We start from the raw sequence: 16,314 nt of genomic DNA, 5'->3' as shown, positions 1-16,314 counted from the left end.
GTATCCCTGAATTTTTAAGACCTTTTCTAGTCCAGTGGATGACACTGAAGAGGGTCGTGGGCTGTCCAGCAAAGAATAAAAGTGATCTGGGATGAAACTGAGGATGGAATGCACGAGATGCTTATATCAAAAGGATAGCAATGCCTCAGAGAGAGGAATCGAAACAAATATTACTCCAAGAAAAAAAAATGCATGGAAAGGAAGCTGTAAATGGTAAAAAAAAGTTGAAAAACTATAAGGCTGCAGGTGAGGATGCTGTAACTAGACAAATGCTAAAACATGGGTGTGATTCCCTTATGCGGTGCCCTGGCAACTTGTTTAATTGTGTGGTTGTAGTTGTGCCTGGCAATTAGAAGAATGCAAGGAATTTTCCTTTTGTATAATGCAGTGGTTCTCAACCTTTTTAATGCCGCGACCCCCAACCGGTCGTAAGTCGAGGACTACTCAGCCGGTCGTAAGTCGAGGATACTCAACTGGTGCAGCCCCGTTTGCAGAATGGGACTTTTGGTGGGCTCAGCAGGGCAGAGACAGCCTGGACAATTCCTATTGGCTTTTGAAAGCCAATAGAATTAGACTCTATTCAAGAGAGTCTATTCTATTGGCTTTCAAAAGCCAATAGAATAAAAGGGAGTAGCACAGCTAAGGAAAAGGGGAAAAAATGGCGGACTGCATTGTTTGGTGACCCCCGTGAAATGGTCGTTCGACCCCAAATGGGGTCCCGACCCACAGGTTGAGAACCACTGGTATAATGGAAGGATAACTAAAATGAATGCAAAGTCTATATGGAGACTCGTTTGTTTTGTGTGCCCACAAAGACATTCATCAAAATTCCAGCTGAAGACTATCATGACTGAAATGAGAGAAGTACAACTTTATATGCCAGGCTGATAAGTGTGCAGGCCATGGAATCATAGAATCTTAGGTCTGGAAGGGACTTTGGTGGTCTTCTAGCTCAGCCCCCTGGCCAAGACAGGATTTTTATATCATCCCAGAGTCAAACAAATGGTTGTCCATTTTTTTCTTGAAAACCTCTAGTTATGGAGCACCCACCACTTCTCCCGTCAGGAAATTCCTTATTTCCAGGCTGAATCTCTCTTTCCAGCTTCCCCAAGGGCCTAACCGAGGCCTGCCCAGTGGAGAGTTGATGGGGCCCTCTCTGGGACGGGGCTGGCCCCTTCTTGCTCCAAGAGCTCTGGGAGCTTAATGTTGGCTGGGTTGTTCTGAAGATGCTTTCCCAAAAGGTAACTGGACTTGGTTCTTTTCTTGAAGACGCTTCGCTTCTCATCCAAGAAGCTTCTTCAGCTCTGGAAAAGCACCTCTGGGGCAACCACGGCCTGGATGACTGGAAATCTCCCTAGACATTTAGCTGTGCACTGCTGGGCTATCCCTGCACTTGTTCCCTTCCTCCAGCCTCCCTTATAGTACTTCTCATTTTTTTACCATGTTCAGGGGTTTCATTTTATGGTTTCCCGGAGGCCGCCCAGTTCTACACATGTGAAATTGAAGGGATTCAGGAATTGCACCCAGGAAAACAAGAACCTGCGACGCTTGACGTCTTAATGGATAAGCACACGGGAGGCTTAAAAGTCACAGCAAATAAACGAATTTGTGCACTTTGGTAATTAAAAATGTGAAGAGAGGTGGCAAAATGTTGAGAAATTGTGCCGTGTTCTGTTGTGAATCACAAGCCAAAAGGGCCGCAGGGTAGCTGCTGAATGCTGTGGATTTGGGCTGCCAATGTGTCTGCTGCTGCTCCAGGAGGGGACGGACAGGCGTCATGAGGTTGAGGTGATTTGCTTCTGGGCAAGAGTGAGTGAGGATCAAATACCAAAATACACACCCTGGGAGAATTGAGGAAGCCGTGGCTGTACCGGAGCTGAAAGGCACCTTGGAGGTCATCTAGTCCAACCCCCTGCTCAAGCAGGAGACCCTGTACCATTTCAGTTGAATGGTTGTCCAGTCTGTTCTTTAAAACTCCAGGGTTGGAGCACCCACAACTTCTAGAGGGAAGCCGTTCCACTGACTGTTCTCCCTGATGGAAATTTCTCCTTAATTCTCTCTCCTCGTTTCCATCCGTTGCTTCCTGTCCTGCCTTCTGGTGCTTTGGAGAATAAATCAATCCTCTAAAAAAGACATTTAATCAAAGGCAACCCATGAAGTTGTTCTTAGGTGTGGTCAGAGCCAGGGTGGCTTGCAAGATTGGGAGGGCGGGAAATAAATGGAGGGCACTGCAGCTAGGCTGCCTTTGTATGAATTATGTCTAATTTCTTTAGCTTGCTTGCCCTTGTATGATTGAGATGGCATTCCTAGAAAGCAGCCTGTGACCTTCTGATTAACAATTCACTTTTCACCTCATCCCTAACTGGCTGAAGAAATAAAATTAAAAACACCTTCAGTGGGTACAGAGGTAGGCTAAGTATACCAGAACAGAATTGCCTTAGAAGTAAAATTCTCTCTTTAGGAAAAGAGAAATCCAGGGCTTCAGAGGAGAGACGTGGAGCTCCACTTTGATCCTGGAGAACAAGGAGCAGGCGTTGTGGGCAGCCAAGGGGGGACCAGAAGTGAAGTGAATCATGTGCTTTCACACACATACATACATACAGCCTTGGATCTGCTGTGGGAGATTTCAGGGTTTAGTTTAGGATAAGAGCCCCCAGCTGGTCTGTCCAAGGGATGTGGAGCAGTGCGCCAGCTGCAGCCTGCCAAGATCCTTGCATCGCTCCATGGTTCTTGTCCCAAATCCCCGCCCTGAGACTCACGTGTCCCTCGGCCTCCTTTCTCTTCCTCAGCTTGAACCAACCAAGCTCCACCAGCCCCTCTGAGTACAGGAGAGACCTTGGCCAGACCCTCCTTGGGTGGTGGCCCCAGGAAGGGGACGTGGCCATTGGGGGCAGGGTAGCAGAGCAGGGCTGCCCCACCACCTCAGCCTGGCATCTGCTGATGCGGTCCAGGGCGGGCTTGGCTCCCGTTGCAGCTGCAGCACACGGCCGGTTCAGGCTCTGCCAGCCGTGACCAGCAATTCCCACTGTAACAACCTTAAGCCAAGAGGGGGCTCAATGCGTGGCTCCCTGGCAGCTGCTGCCCCTTTGACAGCAGCCACCTGCCCCCAGCCCCCCCCCCGGATAATGCACTGACTGGCTGCAAAACAATTGGGAGGAGAGGGCTTAGCCAAAGGGGCGACCCCCCTCCAGCAGGCAGGACTGGGATCTTTGCCCCTTTTCTGCTAGCCAGGGGGGCACTAGATGGCAGAGCCACCTGCCCTTTGCCGGGCTGCCCCTGGTGCCATCCTCCGCCCTGGGCTCCGTACAGAGACTTCTGCGCTGCAGCCATTTTGGTACCGTTTATTGGGGAATCTTTACAGAGGTCGGGGCTGGAGTGTCGGCCGGGGCCAGCCGGGTGGACGGCCGGAGTCTGCCACCCGCAGCCCCCACCCGGAACACAATATGGGACACTGGCCATGATGAATGCACATACCACACACACGCACACACGCACACACCTTCCCCAGAGGCTGGAGCCAGGAAGTGTTTGGTCCCTGGCCCCCCAAATGGGGGGCCAATCTCATCTTGGGCTCTTCACCCCCGGAGTAGCCCCCATAGGTCCAATGCCATCAACCCATAGCTGCCTTCCTTGAAGGTGGGGGGGGGCAGGGTCAGAGAGCGGCCCCCAGTCCACAGGGAGAGCAGGCCGAGGGGTTGAGGCCCAAGGCCAGCCAGGAGACACGGACCGTGGCTGGGACCGACTGGACCTGATCCCCCAGCAGAGACCATTATTGGGGGCAGGCGGGGGCGCCCTTCCCCCCACCCTCAGAGTAAGAAAGTGCTTGTTTCCTGGCATTGCAGAGGAATGGGGGAGGGGGCTCAGCTGCTCCAACCCTCCCCCCCCCCGAAATGGGAAAGGACTTAAACAAGCCCCGGAGGGGCATGAGAGAGGAGAGGGCCCCACGGCAGGACCCTCCCTCTGAGTCCACGAAGGGTGGGAGGAGCACGGGGGGGGGGGAGACCCCGCTCACTGCTCCTCCAGCCAGGAGGGCTTGTCGGTCCCAGGGCTCTTCAGCTTGATGTTGAACTGTTTCAAGGTCTGCTCCAGCTGCTGCTGGTTCCCGGCGAAGTAGGCCGAGATGGCATTGTGGAAGAGCAGGAGCTGCTTGTGCATCACCTTCACCTGGCGGGGGGGGGGGTGCAGATCAGGGCCCAGCTGGCACCAGCGCCCCTGCTCAGAGCGGTTCCCTCCGCAGGGCCAGTGATGCCCACCGGCCAGGCTCACCTTGTTCTCTTCCAGGAACTTCAGCTTGACGGCCACGTCCGCCCGCAGCTTCTCGTACTTGGCGCGGTGGGCATGGAAGTTGGCCTGGGCGGCATCCAAGCGGCAGAGCGTGTTGGCATCCCGGGGCCCCAGGTTGAGCTCCTCCAGGTCTGTGCGGTAAGCATCGTACTCCAGCCTGCACCGGGGGGGAAGGGAGGGGGGCAGAAGGTCAAAGGGCCACAGCAGCCCTGCCCCGACCTCCTACCCCCGAGGCCCCCCAGGGAGGGCCCACCTGGCCGTCTCGTACTGCTTGACCGTCATCAGGGTGTCCTCCATGGTTTTGTTGACGAGGGTGTTGATGCTGGAGACGAAGAAGTTGACGGCTCCCAGGAGCGTCTCTCCGTTCTTGCACAGCAGCTTCTGAGTCTCGGCGTTGTATCCAAACTCCTCCTGTGAGGAGGGCCAGAAGAGACGGAAGAAGCCCCTCCCACACGGGACCCCCACCCACCAGCTGCGCCTGCTCTGCCCCGGAGGGAGGGCTGTCTCTTGCTTTAAGAGGGGGAGGAATAAGCCGGGGGGGGGGGCGCAGGAAGCTTTGGCCTCCTCTGGATGGTTTGGAAAGGAGGAAGCTGCCCTCCTGCCTCGCACATCCACCCCAGCTGTGCCCTTCCTCAGGCCTCATCTCCAGGCTGAAAGCCCTGCCCTACCTCTCTGGGGCAGGTCGCTCAGCCCCGGGGCAGAAGAGCCGTTCAGAGCCTGCCTCTTCCTCCCCCCCCTCGAGAACAGCAGCTCCCTGCAGCAGGGTGCGAATCAGCCTGGCATGCCCACCAAGAGGGAGGGAGGGAGGGGGGGAGGGAGAGGTGTGCTCACCTGCAGCTCAGGGGACTTCTGGCTGAGGTCCGAGAAGGCGTCTGCCAGGGCGTGCTGCGTCTGGACGAGGCTGTAGAAGTGGTTGGTGAGGGCCCGTGCCAGGCCCAGCAGGGACTCGTATTTGCGCTTGGTGTCGCGCAGCAGCTCGATCTGGGTCTCCAGCTCCAGGTCGACGGTCCGCGAGCCACGGCCAAAGCGCTCCGACAGCAGCTGCTTGGTACACTGAGCGGGTGCCCGAGGGAAGAGCAGAGAACAGGCTGGCTTTCGGGAAAGGGTCTCTTACCCTCCTCGCTTCGTGATGCCTCCAGGAAGAGCGGGCCCTGAAAGCCGCCAGAACCGCGGAAATCAAGGTACGAGAGGAACAGAGACGGCCAAGATCTGAGGAAGGGCGCTGAGGGGCTGGCGGCTGCAGCCCAGCTGCCTCGGAGGGAAGGGGGCTGCAGGAGAGCCACACTCTGGCCAGGAGAGCGACCCAACGGCCCTCTGCCCACTCAGGGCAGCTGCCTGGGCAGAGGCTGCCTTTGCCTTCCAGCCAAGGTCCCCACAAGCAGCCAGGGAAGTTCATCTCTTGCCGCTGGCTGTCACAGCCGCACACGGAGACCCTCCGCAGAGCCCCGGAAGGGACCCGAGGGCACGCAGGAGCCAGTGGGAGCCCTGCAATGTCCAGGGCCCTGATCCGACATGGCCCCCCACCCCAAAGGGGGCTTACTTTGTAGGTGTTGATGCCCCATTTCCTGACAATGTCAAGCTTCTCCACGGCCACTCCTCGCGTGGCGGCCGCCGCCGCTTCCTCCCCCGTCATGGCTGGGTTGGGGTGGGGCTGGTGCAAGTTGGAGCCTGCAGTTGGCAAGGAAGGATGTCCACCAGAAAGACGTCGACCCCCTTCCCCCCAACCTCACCCATTTCCCCACTGAAAGGGCCACAAAGCCCCCCCTTACTCCAGAGACCCCCCCCGGCCCCACGCAGGACAATACCTGTGGCCATGGGAGCCTGGCTGGCTATGCGGCTGGCAGCTGAAGGGTTGGGGGAGATGAGTGGTCCTCGGGGAAGGTGAGATGGAACGAGGGGGCCTGAAATGGAGGGGAGCGGAGGGGAGCCACACCGGAGGGGGTGAGAGAACACAAGGGGGGGGACGATGCGCGTGACAAATGGGCAAAAGGAGGAGGAGGATGGGAGGTGGCATTCCAAAGGAGCAATGAGACAGTGAAAGAGGACCCCCAAGGTGCCCGGCTCCCTCTCACCTCAAAGGAGCTGGGGGGACAGACATGGCTGCCTGCACAGGGGAGGGGGCTTCCAAGCGGTCTCAACCCCCAGGCTGAGAAAGCTGTGCAATGGCGGAGGCAGCGCCCCCCCCCAGCAGCCCCTGCAAATGCTGACCTTTGATGATGCTGGTGGGGACGATGCCCTCAGTCGTTCCCCCATAACCTCCAGAGACAATGCTGGTCTCGTTCAAGTTGGGCCCTGACACCATCACTTGCTGTAAGTCCTAGGGAAGGGGGGGGGGACAGGAATCAAACCTCCAGCTGTCTCCCCAGCAGGGATGCCATGTTCAAGGAACCCCAGTCGACACTAGGTGGCATCTTTGCTGTTGCTGGCCTGTTGACAATGGGAATCTCGCCACTCACTGCAAACCGCCAAGCTTTAGGAAGGACCCCCTTTCTTCAGCCGCTTCCCCCAGGCCTCTCCGTTTCTCCCCTCAACTCAGCTCCCAGGTCCAGCCCAGCCGGCCTTTTCCCAGGGCCTGGACTCTGCACTTGGCTGGCCAGCGAGAATTCTCAGGGGTCAAAGCTATGGGGAGGAGGGCACCCAGCAGAAGAGGCTGCCCGCCTGATGTTTTCATATGGTCAGAGTTGGAGTAGACACGAGAGAGCATCTAGTCCAGCCTCTGCTCAGGGCAAGGTCCACCAGAGGAGGATTTTCCAAAGGGCATTCTGCAGAGTCCTAAGCCCTGATCCCTCAAAAAGGAGAATCCTGTCATTAGAGCTTCGCCTCTTGACCAGGAACTCTGGGAATCTATTTTAACTAGAGGGTTCTGCAACCTGAACAAGCTCAACCCGCCCCCCCCTGCCCCCCTGCTAGAGCCTCTCCGATAGACAGCACCTTTCCTAATGGTGAGAGCAATTAACCAGCGGAACGGCTTCCCTCCAGAAGTTGTGGATGCTCCATCACTGGGGGCTTTTAAGAAGAGACTGGACAAACATCTGTCTGAACGGTATAGGGCCGTTCAGACAGTCCCTTCCAACTCTCTTACTCTATGTTCTACATTCTGCTTGGGAACCTCTAGGAAAGGCGGACTGGCCACTTCCTTGCCCGTATCTAGCCTGAACTGCCTTCCCTGGGCCACGGAGCGCAGCTCCCCTCCCTCTTCTGCGTGGCCAGCCTTTCCTAGGAGGTTAAGCGTAACCAGACTCCAAATGGGATCTGGCAGGATGGAGAGGAGCCCGATTTTTTGCAACGTGGGTTTTCTGCTCTTTCCTGCCCCCCTTCCAGACCGATGAGGCTTCTTCTAGGCCGGAGGGAGACGCATCCAGGATCTGATCTCCTCTGCCAGCGCCCTCTCCCTTCTCCCGACTCCCATACCTGCTCCAAGCCGTCGTCATCCGCCAAGCGCCGGGAGTCTCCGTTGCCGTGGATGGGGATCTCCATGGTGGCTGCCTTGCTCATGGGGCCCTCGCTCATGCTTGGTGCTGGCGGTGCCTGGGGGGCAGCGAGGAGGGCGGGCTGAGCCGCTCCGCCTGGCCTCGCCTCGCCCACCCGCAACCCTGCGAGGGCTTCCACCGGGGCGCAGACCGGGGCCGGTGCGGTGCTACAGCCTCCCGCAGAGGCCCGGGCGACGGGGGAACCGGTGGCCGAGGACGCCTCCCTACCGCAGCCGCACCGGGCCGGCCGAGCGGGGCCGGCCGAGCGGGGCCGCCCTCGCCCTGCTCGCGGGGGAAGGCCGGCAGCTGTCGGCGGGCTCCCGTCTCTCCCGCGGGGCACAACCACCACCCTCCCCGCCGGCGCCAGCGGGAGCCGGGGCTTTCGGAGCCCGGCGCAGATCGGGCTCCGGTTTCCGCGGCGGAGGAGCCTCCTGGCGTCTCCGGGTCGCCCCCCCCGGGACTACCCCGCGAGAGCCCCGTCCCGGGAAAGGAGCCGCCCGGCCGGGCGCCCGCAGCACCGGCCGGGGAAGAGCGAGGCGGGGGGGGGCGCGACGAGGCCGCTTCCGGGGGCAGGAGCCGCGACCGCCGCCCCTTCCCCCCCCCCGGGGCCCCGTGCCGCAGCCCGGGCAGCCCCCGCCAGCTCCCCCGCCCGCCTCCCCCCCGCGACCCGGGCGACGGGCGAGGCCCGGCGGTCTCCGCTCACCCGCTGCGGGCCGGCCCCGGAGGCTCCGGCGTCTGTCGGACGCGCGTCGGCCCCAGCCCAGGCAGGCCGGAAGCAACGTCAGCACATGTGGCGGAAGTGGCGTCACTGGGAGCGGAGGGCAGCGCGGCGAGCCCGCATGGAGGATTCCGCGCCGGAGACGCAGCAGCTGCGCAGCGTAAGCGCTCCCCCTCCCTCCCTCCCTCCCTCCCTCCGGCCCCCTGCGCCCCCCCCCTCTCGGGCGGGGCGGGGTTGCTGAGGCGTCGCTCTCGTTGCAGCTGCGGGACTTTCTGCTGGTCTACAACCGGATGACGGAGCTCTGCTTCCAGCGCTGCGTGGCCGACCTCAACTACCGCGCGCTGACCCGGGACGAGGTGGGGCCGGGCGGGGGAGAGGGGCGGCGGGGTCCGGGCAGGGGTGGTCCGGGAGCGAGCGAGCCCCTCCCGTCCCGCCCAATTTCTCCCCGCAGGAGGCCTGCCTGGACTGCTGCGCCGGGAAGCTGGTGCGCTCCAACCACCGCCTGATGGCCGCCTACGTGCAGCTGATGCCCTCCCTGGTCCAGCGCAGGATCGCCGACTACGAGGCCGCCGGACGCGACCCCGCCGCCCTCCCGGGGCCCGACGCCTCCTGACCCGCCTCGCCCGCTGGGACGGAGCCCCGAAGGGCGCCCTTGCGGGGCCGCTGAACGCCGGGAAGCCCCGCGGGCGCGGGTCTCCTCCGATGGACTCTGCTGACTCCCCCGAGCCCCCCCAGAGCCTTCCCGGCCTTGGGGAGCCATGGCCTCTCCTGAGGAGGAGGAGGAAGCAGCGACTGCAACGACTGGAGCAGGGGGACACATTTGGGTGGGTGATGAGAGGAGCCCAGACAGGCCCCTTCCATTAGAAAAACACAGGAGAGGTGAGCTGCTTCAGAGTGCCTTGGAGTCCTCCTGGGTCACAAGCGGAATGCGGCCCTCCTTCTCACCGGGCACCCAGAGTGGGTCAGGAGGAGCTTTCAATGACTGAGAAGTCTCCTGGCCAAGACCCTTGAAAGCCATTGAAACCCAACCCTCAAGGTTCTTTGCGTCTGCTGACCCCCCCACACTTCCTCTTGCCAGAGGCTTATTCACCCTTTCCCAAGCCGAGGTGGAGGCTAGAGCCTAAAACAGTCCTACCCAAAGGATCCTGGCCCGGCCCTGGAGCGTCTGCTTGAAAGAGGACTCCGACAACCTAGAATGGGCAGCGATGGGATTGGATGGCCTAAAAGGCCCCTTGGGTGGTCTTGGTTCTTCAAAATGGCCTCAGAAATCCCCTAACCCGGGGTGCGTTTAGCTCCCTGTTACCTGTGCCTGTGTGGTTGCTCCATTGTTATGCTTAAGTGAGTTTTAAGCACACCTGGTCTGGGCTGGATTCAGCCACAGCATTTGGTTTTCCCCAGGCACGCTTGCTTCAAATGCAACAGGGAGGGTCTGCGGATTGGTGGCCTCAGGGGGGAAATTGCCAGACAAGCTCCCAGAATGTGATGGCCAGAGGGCAGTGCTGCTGAAGGCCAGTTGTTGCGCTGCTGAGGAATTGGCTGGACAGAAGATGCCCAAGGGATTATTACTTTGAGGCTGGCGGCAGCGGGACCAATACCCTTCTCCCTCACTTGCCATGTGGAATGAAAGGTAGGAATATCAAGTCACTGAAAGGCCCCATTGCAGAGCCTTGCTGGGAGAGCTCCACGGTGGTCCCCGGGATCCAGGGAGGCGAGAGGCTCCCTTCCCCTAGATCTGTTCAAGCAAAGCAGGTAGTCTGGCCAGATGTAGGGAGGAATGCCCCTTAATTTAACCATGTTCAACCTCTGGGAACCCTCTGGACAATGTGTTGAGCTGCAACTCTGTTCAAAGGAAGGGTAACTTCCTGGCTTCTGGTAACAGCATAGTTTTTGGGGCAACGGTGGAAGAGTGGTTTGCCACTGCTTTTTTCTAGTCTGGTCTAATGATGAGGCCTGGATTAACAAGACACAACTGGTTGGATTGAGTTTTATTACATTTTAAATTGAGTAATGACCTCATTTTCTAGATATATAATATAAGGAGTTCCACAACAATTATGTAGTCTTGTTTTTTGGATTGTATTAAATGATGAAAGAAACGGATAAAACTTTGAGTCTAGTAATCAATCTGATTTGGCAAGAATTTCATATTTTATGTATAGGAACACTGACCAATTGTGGGATTTATCCCTTGAGATCATCACCTGCAAGACAAATTTTATAGCACTTTTGTGAAAACAAAATGAATATGGATGAATATGGAGATGAAGGCGGGTTGCTAAATGCAGTAAGAGCCCCTGGGATGATTGCCCAGGTGAGGCAAAGGGTGTGGGGGGGGTGTGAAGTCCACTCTGTTTGATCTATGTAGGGAAACTTGCAATGTTTGTAAAGTTAGGAATCTTGTTAGAGACGTAAATACACATTTTTCTGGACGGGGGATGTCTGACAGGGAAAATGGAATTTATCAGATTTATACATCGCTCTCATCTCACCATTCTGGGCGGGTTACAATAGCCAAATAGCTATTATATATTAAAAAAGGTAAATAGTTGAAAGGAAAGTTAAAAAGAAAACCAGAAAACTAAAAAGATTAAATAAAAAGGCCGCGCGCCATCCGCGGGCCGAGGCTCGAGGCCCAGCAGGCTGACGGAGAAAGGACGCGAGTCGGACGCAGCCGCGACGCCCGGTCCTGCCCGCAGGGGGCGCGCTGGGGCGGGCCGTTGGGGGCTCCATAGCGACGCCGCGCGCGGCCTTAGCAACGCGGGCCCAGCCGCCATGGAGCCGCCGGGTGCCCAGACGCCCGTCCCGGGGCTGCCCCAGACGCCGCCCGCCGACTCCCCCGGAGCTCTCCCGGACCCGGCCTGGGCGCGCTCCCCCCGGCGGCGCCTGGCCACGCAGCTGCGGGAGGCGGGCCGCGCTGAGCCGCGGGAGGTGGAGGCGCTGCTGGCCGAGCTGCTGGCCGTGTGCCGGGCGGTGCTGCGGGGCGGCGGGCGGCGCGCCTGGCTGCGGCTCCTGGAGGCGCTGCGGCTCTGCGCGCCCTTCCGCGGGCTGCTCTCCGGGCGCGCCCCGCTGCCCGCCTACCTGCGGGCCCTGCGCTACCAGGCCGGCGGGAGCCGCGCGCTGCTGGCCGACCTGGACCTCCTCGGGGCGCTGCGCAGGGCCTTCCCCCGAGAGGGCGCGGCGCCACGGGACGGCTCCGAGCCCCCCTGGCCCCTGGCCCTGGCCGCCGAGGCCCGCCGCCTGCCCGCCGCCCCGGAGCCGGTCTTCGCCGGGCTGCCCTGCCCGTTCCGCGCCGCCTGGGACGCCCTCGCCGCCGGCCTGCTTGCCCCCCGGCCCGTCTCCCTGCCAGAGCTGCAGCGCTGCGTGGGGCCGGTGGGCGGGCGGCTGGCCCGCCGGGAAGCCCCGTGGGAGGACGGGCTGGGCATGCTGCCCCTGGCCCTGGTCGCCGCCCTGCCCGTCGACTTCGCCTCCGCCCTCCGGTGAGCCCCGCCGGAGGCAGGCAGGGGAGGGGGGAGGCGGTGAAGAGGGGGGCTGCATGCGCCGCTGACCAGCCCCCCCTCCCCGCCCCTAATTCCTGCCGCAGCCCCTCCCTGGAGTCCGCCGCGGTCGCTTGTCTCGGACCTCCCCCCGCCCGCTCGCCCGCGGCGGACAGGCAACCCCCGATGAGCGGGCTCCAGGCAGCCCAGGTCCTCTCCGGGAGGTACCACGCGGGGGAGATCCGGTTCTTCTACCTGAACACGGCCCCGAACCGGCATTTCAGGTACTGCGTCGCGCCCGAGGCTCCCTCTGCCCTTGCGCTTGCTGCAGGCGCGGGGAGGTCTGGCAGCGCCCACCGGCCGGCCTTCTTCTCCCTGCCCGGCTGCCCAACCTTCCCGGCCGGAGGGCAACTTGCGAGAGAGCCGCCGGTTGCGGTTCCCGCGGAGATGCCGGGGACGGGCGCGATTGGCTCGTGCGGGGTTGCGGGCTAGTCAGGGACCTTTTCGGCTCCGGGCTCTGACCGGAAGGGACGCTCGTGTCGGGGCTGGGAAGGGCCGGGGCTGTAGGCTGGGCCGCCGGGAGTAGCGGAGGGGTTTCTTCCATGGCGCTCTTCCTCCTCCCGCCCTGGCTGCAGGCCTTACGACCTAGTGACCGTTCCGGGGTACCTGCTCAAGCCCCAGCACTACGTCTTCTCCCCCTTCGGGGTGCTGTGCGTGCATCCCGAGGAGGGCTCCGAGGCCCTCTCCTTGGGCGACTGGCATCGGGAGGCCCGGCTGTGGCAGCTGATGCAGTTCATTCCCTTCTTCCGCCTTTTCTTGGTCCGCAAAGCCTTCACTCGGTAGGAAGCTTTGGGTGGGGGGTGAGGAGAAGGAGGGGGGATCAGGAGGTGCCCCCTGCATCTTCTTCCCTGTGGAGAGTTGCTGGGAGGAAGGTAGTTCAGCCTTCCTCAGCTGGTACTTCTTCCCCCTCCCCCCAGGTGGTACTTTAACGTCAAACATTTGCAGTACCTGAAGTGCCGGGAGAAGCTGAGCCTCCAGTTGCTTCAAGCAGTGCCCCATTTTGGAGCAGCACTTCTTCATATCTCCAGGTTGGGAGGCCGAGAAGGCAGCAAAGAGGTCCCGGCACAGGGGTTCCTCTGCTGCTTGTCGGCCTTTGCAGAGGCTTCTCTCTTTAATTTCTAGGCTCTTGCAGGAGTTGCAAGCCGTCCACTGGCTGCCAACGGACACCAGCAGATGTTACAACTTTGTTGAACTCAAACGGGCCCTGGCCCACATGAAGAGCAACGCGGACGGGCTCCTGCACAGGTTCCTCTGCCTCTGTACCTCCATCTTGGAGCTGGTGAGCCTTGCCCCCCCCCTCAGAGGGACAGGGGCTCTTGCAAGGGGGAGGAGGGGGTGTTTGCAGAGGAGGGGTGAGAAAAGGCCCAAGGGGCTCAGGCTCTGCATGGCAAAGACCCCCTTCTGCCTCTAGAGGTGGCTGCTTTCTCCCAGGGAAGGCTTTGGATTAAATTGCAAGAACCAAAGAAAATAAATATCATTTTAACTATTGTTACATTTTACGTTGGAGACGCAGCCTGGTCAGTGGTTGTGAGCTGATGTGGGGAGCATATCTCAGCAAGGCAGTTTAACTTAACGTTTGTATGTTGTAATGAACATGCACTCTATAAGACTCCAAGAAACTAAGAATGAAAAAGCAATCCACCCTAAATGACAAGACAGCACCCCCAAAAATGCAGCTTCTTAGGTTTACTTACTCTTAAGCCCCCAACATCCATCCCACGGACCCAGCTGTTTCTTTCCTGTATTCGGTGAACTGAACTCTCTAATCACAGATTAAAGCGCAACCAGCAGCTCCTACAAGTGAAGAGTTTTAGTCAGTTGATATCTCCCAACATGTTTGCAAGCTTCTGTCTTAAATAAGAGAGACTTTGCAAATTCACTTTTGTAGGGGTCAACTGTGGAGCAGGCGATGTTCTGTTCTTCCTGCTCTCTCTTCTACCCGCTGGGTTTTCTGAAGTTGAGAAAGGCCTGGGAAGAAAGTGGCCACTCAGTGGTTGATTAATTATACAGGAAGGCTCCTGCGTTTAACTGCTGCAGATATCCTTGCTGCTCTCCGAGCTGCTGCGAGCGTTTCATTACCTGACTAAGTCACACAATCACAGTAGTGAGTGCGGGGTTTGCTCCCTGTTTATATACCACAGTTTGCCCAGCCAGGGCTGGAGGGCTCTGGGCTTCTCCTGGTACGGGCAGCGTCTTGATGAAAGATTGCTTTCTGCTTGATCGTTTGTCTGTGTTTAACCCTGCTTCTTCTGGGTTGGCTGCTGGAGAGGGTGTGTTCCGTTTGTCTCCTTCCTGGCTTTTTATTGGTCTCTTTTCAGCGGTGTGTAAATGTGGGTAATCTTCCCCTCCCTCGGCAGACTAGGCCTGCAACGTTGGAGGACTTTCAGACTGGGTTTGCCAAGGTGAACGATCCCTGTGCAGGTAAAGGAACCCGGGGTTCTCAGTGGCTTCCGCTGTTTTGTGTGTGAGGCCGGCAGGTGCGGGATGACACCTACAAGATGGTCCATGGGCTGCAGATGGAAGTGCAGGGCTACAAGTTGTACATCACCAAAGAGTCCCCCTACCAGCAGCGGGTGGAGTTCGAGAGGCTGCAGTGCCGCTTGCGAGAGGCCGAGTCCTGGCTGCGGGACCTGGGGGCCCTGGCCCTGCTGGTGAACTTCCTCGTGTGCCAGACCCTCATCTCCGTGATGCACCAGGAAGTCTCCACCTTCGTCAATTGCACCATGCAGGTCTGGCCTCAGGAAAGGGGGGCGTGGAGGGGAGGGGGAGGGAAGAATTGGTGATGAGGCTGCCATTTGCGGGGAGGGGGGAAGAGAGGAAGTAAAACATCCAGGGACGCTCCACTCTTTGGCTCCCAGCACCGAAGAGCACCCCTGTTCTCACCTCTCCCCTTGCAGGCCGATGGCTCCACCCGGAAAGCCGTCCTCCGAGTGCAGCTGGTGTTCAGTGCGGAGAATAAGCTCGTGCTCTTTCCCTCCGACGGGGAACTGGAAGACTGCCTGCTGGGGGCCCTGCAAAACATAGTGGAGACAGTCCTGGAGGTGGGCTAGAGTGGCCCTTGTCTTCCTGGCTCGGCGTCTCCGGCATGCCCCCAGGCAGGCACCGAGCAGGATGGGGCTGTGGATTCTGGCATGGACCAGCTGCAGCCCACGGTTTTCCTGGCTTTCTGTGCCCTGCAGACCACCCGGGTTAAAAGTGAGAAGGCAGAAGCTCAAGCAGGCCCCAGAGCCAGGACGCCTGAAGCGGAGCAGCCTCCCTGCCAAGCAGGTGGGGAGCCAAAGGGCCTGTGGGGAGACGACTTGGGGTCAGCCCCTGCCTGGTTCTGAGGCAGGAGCAGGGATGCCTGGGAGGGAGGCCTTGTGCTGCACAAAACATTTGTGTCCTTGTCAGCCCTGGGTCGGCTTGATTCTTCTGCACCTCTTTTTCAATCCTTTATCCAATCCGTAACTTTAAGATTTCTTTAGAGCTGCCTTGCACGAAACGTGCCTTGTTAACAAATAGCAATTTGGCCCTTCCTTTTCCTCCTCAAAGCTGGAGACTTGGCCGGCCCAGCCAGCAGGGGTGATCAGATCTCCAGGCTGCGTGAGCAGCTGCAGCAGGTGTCTGTGACGGAGCTGTGCAGTGCTGAAGCTCATCTGGTGCATCGTTTGGACCTGAAGGCATGCAGTGGACTGCAGGTGGTGGGCCACCGGCTGCGGGCCGAGTACCCCTTGCTGTCTCGCGAGCAGCTGGAGAGAGACCTGCACTCGGACAGCATCATCCAGAAGGCCACGGCCAAACTGCGGGGCCTCTTCCTGGTGAGCCTAGTCCCAGGGCCTCCGGCCACTCGCCAGAGCCCCAGCTGGCCCCTCCACCTGACTTGGCAATGTTTTCCTCTAGCGTCCTGAGAAATTTGGGAGCTTAGCAAGTTGAAGGGACGAGACTCTCAGGTGGAGCTGCCTTCCAGCCACCTCCAACAGGGAGGGCAGCCTAAAGCAGCCCCCTGTAAAGGGAGGCAGCGGAAGGAACTGGCCCATGAGGTTAGAACGGGTGGGGGCCACAGAAGATGCTGAGCCAACTCGGGGCCTTCCCGCAGGTTCTGAGCCCACAAGAGAAGTGAGAGTGGCAGCCAGCAAGTTGGCAGGCCCTGAAGGGTGGGGGAGGGGCAGAGCCCCAAGGAGGTTTTTTCAGGAGGCAGGAGGGGCAGAGGCGTCCCAGAGGAAACGGGGAGGGGCTCCTGGCTGGCCCGCTGGCTTGCGAGGAGGACTGGCTGCCCACCTGCACGTTTGGCTCAGGTGCCGCTCCTCCACCCCGCAGCCCAGGGAGGGGC

The 16,314-nt window shown here is 59.7% G+C and overlaps 3 protein-coding genes across 8 annotated transcripts in view; 2 read left to right on the top strand and 1 right to left on the bottom strand.

Moving 5' to 3' along the window:
• Nucleotides 1-3,325: 3,325 nt before the first annotated feature.
• ARFIP2 (ADP ribosylation factor interacting protein 2) lies at nucleotides 3,326-8,557 on the bottom strand. 2 transcript variants are annotated; one of them, XM_039348032.1, is made up of 9 exons: nucleotides 8,458-8,556; nucleotides 7,696-7,812; nucleotides 6,493-6,601; nucleotides 6,090-6,185; nucleotides 5,825-5,952; nucleotides 5,116-5,337; nucleotides 4,538-4,695; nucleotides 4,267-4,441; nucleotides 3,326-4,164 (listed from the first exon to the last, which is right to left on the bottom strand). In XM_039348032.1, the coding sequence occupies exons 2-9, from the start codon at nucleotides 7,792-7,794 to the stop codon at nucleotides 4,009-4,011; spliced, it is 1,143 nt and encodes a 380-aa protein (XP_039203966.1). In that variant the 5' UTR covers nucleotides 7,795-7,812; nucleotides 8,458-8,556; the 3' UTR covers nucleotides 3,326-4,008. The 2 variants fall into 2 exon arrangements, with proteins under 2 accessions (XP_039203966.1, XP_039203975.1); XM_039348041.1 differs by lacking the exon at nucleotides 6,090-6,185 and having other exon boundaries at nucleotides 8,458-8,557.
• TIMM10B (translocase of inner mitochondrial membrane 10B) lies at nucleotides 8,529-10,572 on the top strand. The gene is made up of 3 exons (XM_039348064.1): nucleotides 8,529-8,632; nucleotides 8,733-8,828; nucleotides 8,924-10,572. The coding sequence occupies exons 1-3, from the start codon at nucleotides 8,543-8,545 to the stop codon at nucleotides 9,083-9,085; spliced, it is 348 nt and encodes a 115-aa protein (XP_039203998.1). The 5' UTR covers nucleotides 8,529-8,542; the 3' UTR covers nucleotides 9,086-10,572.
• Nucleotides 10,573-10,684: 112 nt separating this feature from the next.
• DNHD1 (dynein heavy chain domain 1) overlaps nucleotides 10,685-16,314 on the top strand; it is a 35,808-nt gene continuing 30,178 nt past the window's right edge. For 4 of the 5 annotated variants that reach the window (XR_005557255.1, XM_039347956.1, XM_039347949.1 and 1 more), the window contains exons 1-9: nucleotides 10,685-11,948; nucleotides 12,053-12,229; nucleotides 12,581-12,784; nucleotides 12,923-13,033; nucleotides 13,128-13,284; nucleotides 14,483-14,734; nucleotides 14,903-15,046; nucleotides 15,185-15,272; nucleotides 15,537-15,802. Coding sequence is in view for 4 of the 5 variants with exons in the window: in XM_039347956.1 (XP_039203890.1) it covers nucleotides 11,245-11,948; nucleotides 12,053-12,229; nucleotides 12,581-12,784; nucleotides 12,923-13,033; nucleotides 13,128-13,284; nucleotides 14,483-14,734; nucleotides 14,903-15,046; nucleotides 15,185-15,272; nucleotides 15,537-15,802 (2,103 nt within the window). In the remaining variant the exon portion in view is untranslated. Of the gene's footprint in view, nucleotides 11,949-12,052; nucleotides 12,230-12,580; nucleotides 12,785-12,922; nucleotides 13,034-13,127; nucleotides 13,285-14,474; nucleotides 14,735-14,902; nucleotides 15,047-15,184; nucleotides 15,273-15,536; nucleotides 15,803-16,314 lie in introns of those variants that run through there. The other variant, XM_039347966.1, reaches the window with a different exon arrangement.

The sequence above is a fragment of the Crotalus tigris genome, unplaced genomic scaffold (assembly GCF_016545835.1).
Source record: "Crotalus tigris isolate CLP2741 ecotype Arizona unplaced genomic scaffold, ASM1654583v1 scf7180000017560.2302168, whole genome shotgun sequence".
Lineage (NCBI taxonomy): Eukaryota > Metazoa > Chordata > Lepidosauria > Squamata > Viperidae > Crotalus > Crotalus tigris.
The sequence above is the reverse complement of the archived record's forward strand: the minus strand, read 5'-3'. Positions and strand labels throughout refer to the sequence as shown.

Coding starts and splice junctions, on each gene's coding strand:
- ARFIP2 (XM_039348032.1), bottom strand. CDS start 7,794: ATGAGCGAGGGCCCCATGAGCAAGGCAGCCACCATGGAGATCCCCATC. Junction 6,602..7,695: donor ATGACGACGGCTTGGAGCAG/GTATGGGAGTCG, acceptor CCCCTTCCCTAG/GACTTACAGCAAGTGATGGT. Junction 6,186..6,492: donor CCCCACCAGCATCATCAAAG/GTCAGCATTTGC, acceptor CCTCCATTTCAG/GCCCCCTCGTTCCATCTCAC.
- TIMM10B (XM_039348064.1), top strand. CDS start 8,543: ATGTGGCGGAAGTGGCGTCACTGGGAGCGGAGGGCAGCGCGGCGAGCC. Junction 8,633..8,732: donor AGACGCAGCAGCTGCGCAGC/GTAAGCGCTCCC, acceptor CTCTCGTTGCAG/CTGCGGGACTTTCTGCTGGT. Junction 8,829..8,923: donor GCGCGCTGACCCGGGACGAG/GTGGGGCCGGGC, acceptor TTCTCCCCGCAG/GAGGCCTGCCTGGACTGCTG.